The following is a 6,569-nucleotide window of genomic DNA, read 5'->3' as shown; positions in this document are numbered from 1 at the left end:
TCAAAATTACTGTACTTGATATAAAAAGCTATTTTTCAAATGTTATCTTTATTAACTCTGATTCTATGATAGATATTCTGTATATCAATCTTTAAGAACATCTTTGCTTCAGATAATTAATTGATCATCTTGTCAATCAATAGTAATAAATAGTGATTCTTAACTGTCATCTTATTGAGGCCTCTGTAGTCTATATATAGACATAGTCTATCATTCTTCTTGAGTATAAAGAGTATAGACATCTCTGCTGAACTCTTTGATGAATATATTCAGTTCTTTGATTGCACTTCTTCAAGATATTTGCATAGAACATTTAATTTATTTATAGATAAGTTATAAAGAGATCTGTATAGCACTGTTATATCATCTTTAAGATAAATCTTATATCATATCTTAATATCAGAAAACTTCACTACTTCTCTTTCTGAAAAGACATTCTTAAAATCTGTAAAGAGATATTATGTACATTCATTTTTAATGATGAATACTGCTGCTAATCTTGCAGTGAGAGTGATAGCTTCTTTATCTATTCTCAAGTCTTAATCATCTACTACACAGTATATTAACTCAATCTTTTTCTCAAGATTCTTCTAATGAAACTCTTCAGATTTCTCTATCACTGTCTCTTCATTAGTAAGACAGTACTATCACATCTAAGTAACTCAGTCAATGAGAGAATTGTTTTCTCTCAATTATAAAATATCTAGAATGATGTTCTCATCTATGATATTAACTATATAAAGAAGCAGACTGCTCTTCTTGAAGATTTCTTCTAAATCTATGATCACACACTTTGCTTGAATTATATTAAAATAATGATATTTCATTTCATCAGTAAATTTTATATGATCTGACAGATCTATCTTCTTTTAATTCTTTATTAAAGAAAAGAAATAGAATATGAAGTTAGTATCTATCTCAGAGTTAAGTAGATATCTTACTGATATCTTCTCATTCAGAGTATACATTGTGATTGTAATATGAACTCAGAGATATAAGAATTATTAATTCTTTTCTTTCTCTTCTTTATCTTTCATGAATATGTTTATCAGAATCAATGAGAAAGAACTATCTCTAACTCTTTTAAATAGAGAGATTAAACCCAGTGTAAATATTAAATGATTAGAAGTATGATTAAACTTCAAGTTAAATTTTAAATATCACATTCAACAAAGAACTATCAAGGTAGAAAGACTATTAAATAACATAATCAGACTATTAAATACAGAGAGAGGTCTATTCTTCCAGGCTATGAGACAGTTATATATAGCCTGTATTACATCAGTAGCTGATTATAAAGTTCAAGTTTAATAAAATAATCAAGAGAATTTCACTGAACTCTTTCAAAGTCTGTAAAACAGAGTCTTGAGAAGAATTCTGAAAGCATTCAAATTATCTTCTATTAAAGCAATGAAAATTGAAGCTTCAATTTCTTCTTCTGCTATTAGATTTGAAAAGACCTGTATAATCTATGCTCTGAGAGTTATAAAGATGAGCTTAAATCATATAATCAGAGACAGAGTCTCTTCTTCATTTTCATTAATTAACTCTAAAAATGAACTGAATTGAAATAGATTTCTTGATTGAAATGAAAATAATTCTTCAAAGAAAATGTCTTCTCAAATGTACAGACTATGCTCTCTGATTAAAAATCAATTTTCTTCTTTAAATGTTGAAAAAGTTGATCATGAGAAGTTATCTCCCTGGAGAAAAAAGCTTGAATCTCTTATAGACTTATAAATAAGTGAACTATCAAAAGAGAAAGAATATGAACAGCATTTGAAGAGAATTTCTACAATCAATATAGAAGACTCTATTCTGATTTATTCAGATGACTCAAAAAATGAGAACTTGAATAGATTAGGCGCAGGCATTGCTTATACTGAAGATAATATTAATTTTATCTCAGATTTCTGAAATCTAGGCTCTGAATGTGAAGTCTTTGATGCTGAACTATTTACAATAGTGAAAGCTTTCAAACTCATTGAAATAAAATCTCATAAAAGAGGAAATTGTTTGAAAGAGGCATGGATATTCTCTGATAGTCAAGCTGCTTTAAAAAGACTTAGAAATAGTCAGATTTATAATGATCAAATGAATCTTGAACTGATCTTAAACTCTGTTTTAAAAATTCAAAAGAGAAGAATATCAAAGCTGAGAATTCATCTGCACTGGGTTCCTGCTCATATGAATATTCATGACAATTAATTGACTGATTCAGCTGCAAAAAAGAGTGCAGAATTAAGCAGATCTATTCAAAAAATTATGTTCTGGTCTTTTATAAAGAGAAAAATAAAAGAATCTTGTTTAGACAAGTGGAATGAAAGCTGGCAGAAACAAAAGAAGAGTATACATTATTCAAGATTTGAAACAAAACTCAAGTGGAAATCTTGTTCAATTAAATGTAAAAAGAAAATATTCTCATCTATAATACAGCTGAAACTAGGACATGGCTATTTCAAATCTTATATACAAAGATTTGATGATAGATTTGACTCAATAGAATGCTCATTCTGCAATACAAATGAGAATTCTGAGCATATTATAATGCACTGTGCATTATACAATAGTCTCAGAGCCAGATTGAAAGAGAAGTATGATCTAAATCAATTAAATATGAGATTCTTATTCTCAACTGAGACAGGAATTAAATACTTAATAGACTTTCTATCAGAAACTCAAGCAGCTACAAGAAAATGACTAAATTCAGAATTATCTGAATATGAAGAGGAGGAAATCAATCAGATATAATCTGTTAAAACAGCTATACACTCTCTTTTAATAATTTGTTTTGTTATAGTCTCTCTTTACTTTATCTTTTTCTTTATCTTTTCCTTTCAATTTCTTTCTATCTATCTATTTAATATGTCTATCTTTGAGACTGTGTTCTTTTTCTCTTTTCTTTTGTCATGATATTGTCAAATGGTTTCAAAGTATCAAAAGATGTTAAAACACTGCAATTTGTAAACAGTTTTTGTATTCTGGGCTGGAATTTTCTGATTTTGCATATCTGAAATTGATGAATGTATAATAGTTAACTTTACAGACATAGAAAAAACTCTTTGAACTAAAGTTCTCAGGTAGATGTCATAGTCTCTGACTGCATACATCTATAATTGAAGAATAATAATAATAATAATAATGTTTATCAGAAGAGAAGTTAACTTTGAGAAGATATCTTCTCAGTTTCTTCTCTTCTTCAGCTTTTTATAATCACTGATATAGTAATCATCAGCTCTGCAGTTGAAATAGAGATCTTTATCAAATCTTTTTTAGTATTTCTTTACAGTGAGTGAAGAATCAGAATACTTGAAATTCTTCTTTACTTTCTCTACACTAAAGCTGTTATAGCACTGTTTAGATCTCATCATTGATTACTTAGAAGAGATCTTATTAATCTTTTTCTTAGAGAATTGATTATTCAAATAGATCTGAGAAGTCAGATTGACAAGCTCAGTGTAATTAATTAATAAACTCTGATATTATAATATCATTATTCACACCTTGTGAGTCAGCTTTGTAAGATAAAGCTGTGTTTTTAATTAATTTAAATCATCAGTTAATTTCTCTTAATATTCTTCAAATCTTATATTAAAATTAAAAGAATTCTCATTATCTCATTGATATAATGAGTTAAATTACTATATTACTGTGAAGCTGCAGTTGCAGTGATCTTTAATTTAATTCAGTAGAAAGTTCTTAAATTCTTTCTAAGTTATAACAGTATTAATACACTTAAGCTCTCTTTTCTTAATAACTCAAGTGATCACAGAGATGTCTTCAAGAAGGTTAACAGTATATATTACTTATATCTTATAAGTATTATACTGACTTGAGTTAAGATGAAATTTTCATTCAAGAGTATAGATAAAGCTGTGAAATTCAGATAAGATATTTTTCTTATATCTTGAAAAATCTCTGATCTTAATCTCTCTATCTTTATAATAGATGTAGATGTGTAGAGGCTGCAGCAGTGATAGAGTAGTTGAAGAGCTTATATTAAAATATATAGTAAGTTCAGAAATCTCAGATTTCTGTCAAGATAGAGATGTATACACTCTAGAGAATGATATAGTATTTCTCTCAGAGAGTGAAATCAGATCAGTTTCAGTATAAGTATATAAGATCATATCAGTCTGTTAGAGCTTAACTGATTCAAATGTATAATCAGATTAAGCAATTTGAATTGTAATGTACAGAACTGAAGTGATGACTAGTCAGCAGTAATATATAGAAATAGTTGTTTAGAAAGCTGTATAAGTGAGCTTGACTATCTTGCTTGAATAATGAGCTCATAGACTACAGAGTTATTGCAAGAATATCACAGATATGATACTTAGTATACTAAGAAGATTGTATAAGATACATAGTAACTCTTATATCTATTTCAGTAGAAGAAAAAAATAAATTACTGACTTCTTTTATAAAGAGTCAGTATTTAGCTATTCTATATAGATAATGAGCAGATACCTTCTCTTATTTCATAAGTGAGAATAGTCAGAGTGATACCTTAGCAGTGCTTCACTGTCAAGAAAAAGTAATCTGCTGATCTTGTATAGAAGCAGGGTTCTTATATTCATCAATCAGATCTTTCTATGATATATTCGAATAATGTCATAGAGCAGTTGGAAACCGGTTCAGACAGGATGAAATCATCCGCATGGAAGCGATGGGCCGTGTGGAACCGCAACGGGGCCTTGGCGCGGCCGGGAGCGTGATAATAGAATAGCTAGATGCTGACTTCTTATTAAAGAAGTCAGTGATTCATTTTTCTTCTACTGAAATATATATAAGAGTTACTGTGTTTCTTATACAATCTTCTTAGTATACTAAGTACTATATCTGTGATATTCTCACAATAACTCTGTAGCTTATAAGCTTACTATTTAAGCAAGATAGTTAAGCTTACTTATACAGCTTCTTAAATAACTATTTCTACATAATATTATTAACTAGTTACTACTTCTGTTTCACTATATTACAACTATCAGAGAATATTTATATCTCTTTTAAGTTATTTTCTCTTTTATAATATTTTATCTTAGTAAGTTTGAAAGCTTTTACTATTATAAATAGTTCAGCATCAAAGACTTCAGATTCACAGCTGTAACATAGCGGAACCGAAGCAGTGACTAGTCAGCAGTATCATATAAAAATAGTTGTTTGAGAAGCTGTATAAGTGAGCTTGACTATCTTGCTTGAATAGTGAGCTTGTAGGCTACAGAGTTATTGTAAGAATATCACAGATATGATACTTAGTATACTAAGAAGATTGTATGAGACATGCAGTAACTCTTGTATATATTTCTATAGAAGAAAAATGAATCACTGACTTCTTTGATGAGAAGTCAGCATCTAGCTATTCTATATAGACAATGAGTGAATACTCTTCTCTTATTTCATAAGTAAGAATAGCTGAAGTGATATCTCAGTGATATCTTATTATCAAGAAAGAGTAATCTGCTGATCTTTTATAGAAGTAAGATTCTTATATTTATCAATTGAATCTTTCTATAATATATCTGAATGATGTTATAGAGTGATTGAAAATCAGTTCAGTCAGCCTGTATAAGAAATGAAATCATTTACATAGAAGTGATAAGCTGTGTGAAACTGCAGTGAGGTCTTGATACAGTTAGAAGTATGATAATATCTCTCTCTTTAAAAGCATAGTTTCTATACTCTTAAGATTACTGAATTAGAAATTATCTTTGTTGTATAGTAATAATTGTCAATTAATTAATAGTACATATACTGCACATGATACAAAGAAATAGATGAGTTTTTCTGCTGACTGTGTAGATCTTTCTTTTCTCATCTTCATTCAAATCAAACACATGATAAGTGAGTTTCTTATATATTGATTTAAAATGTGAAAAAATGTAGTTAATAAGTAACTTACAGATCTCTTATTATATTCTATTCTATATATGAAATTCTCTACAAAAGTGATGTATTTTAGAAGCAAAGCTAACAGTAGTAGCAGGATTTTTTCAAAAAGATTTCTCTCTCTGTGAAACATTTTTCTTCTTCTCTCTCTCATTTGTAATAGTGAGTGCATGGGAGTATCATTCTTGAAGGACAGTAGAGGGCTTATTCTGATATTTTCTAGTGAATAAACATCTTCATGGTGCGGCGGCGGCCTCTGTGACTGTCAAGAAAGTCAGGTTGAAGGTGACAGTGTCAATGAGCTGTGGGAGCACTGCTCTCATTGTCACATCTTCTCCTGCTTCTCTCACAGCTGCAGCAGTAGTTGCTGTGCCTTGCAGTGAGGTATTGTTCCTTCTGCCGGCTGGTGTGTCTGCATTCAGTTCATTCTCTGTCTCTCTCATTACTATTATGACACTGCCCCTTCTCTCAGCCAATACAGTGATATATAACCCTGTGTGATCATTCAGAGAGGAACTCAGAGAGAGCTTGATTTCAGAGATAGTAACTCTGAGAAGCTTAATCTGTAGTTTCTCTTTCACAGCATATCTGAGTTCTGCTCAGAATGCTGCTGAGTTGAGTCTGAAGAGTTCTGTAGTTTCTTCATCTTCTCTCTGTGAGAAGGCTTCAGTATGATCTCT

At 29.8% G+C, this 6,569-nt stretch overlaps 1 protein-coding gene across 1 annotated transcript; it reads right to left on the bottom strand.

The window, feature by feature from the left end:
• Positions 1 to 6,125: 6,125 nt before the first annotated feature.
• Positions 6,126 to 6,332, bottom strand: BDCG_17735 (uncharacterized protein; the record flags this gene model as incomplete). Its single annotated transcript, XM_045426809.1, has 1 exon — positions 6,126 to 6,332. The coding sequence occupies one exon, from the start codon at positions 6,330 to 6,332 to the stop codon at positions 6,126 to 6,128; it is 207 nt and encodes a 68-aa protein (XP_045282433.1).
• Between the last annotated feature and the right edge of the window lie 237 nt (positions 6,333 to 6,569).

Source organism: Blastomyces dermatitidis, assembly GCF_000003525.1.
Source record: "Blastomyces dermatitidis ER-3 genomic scaffold supercont1.10, whole genome shotgun sequence".
NCBI lineage: Eukaryota > Fungi > Ascomycota > Eurotiomycetes > Onygenales > Ajellomycetaceae > Blastomyces > Blastomyces dermatitidis.
The sequence above is the reverse complement of the archived record's forward strand: the minus strand, read 5'-3'. Positions and strand labels throughout refer to the sequence as shown.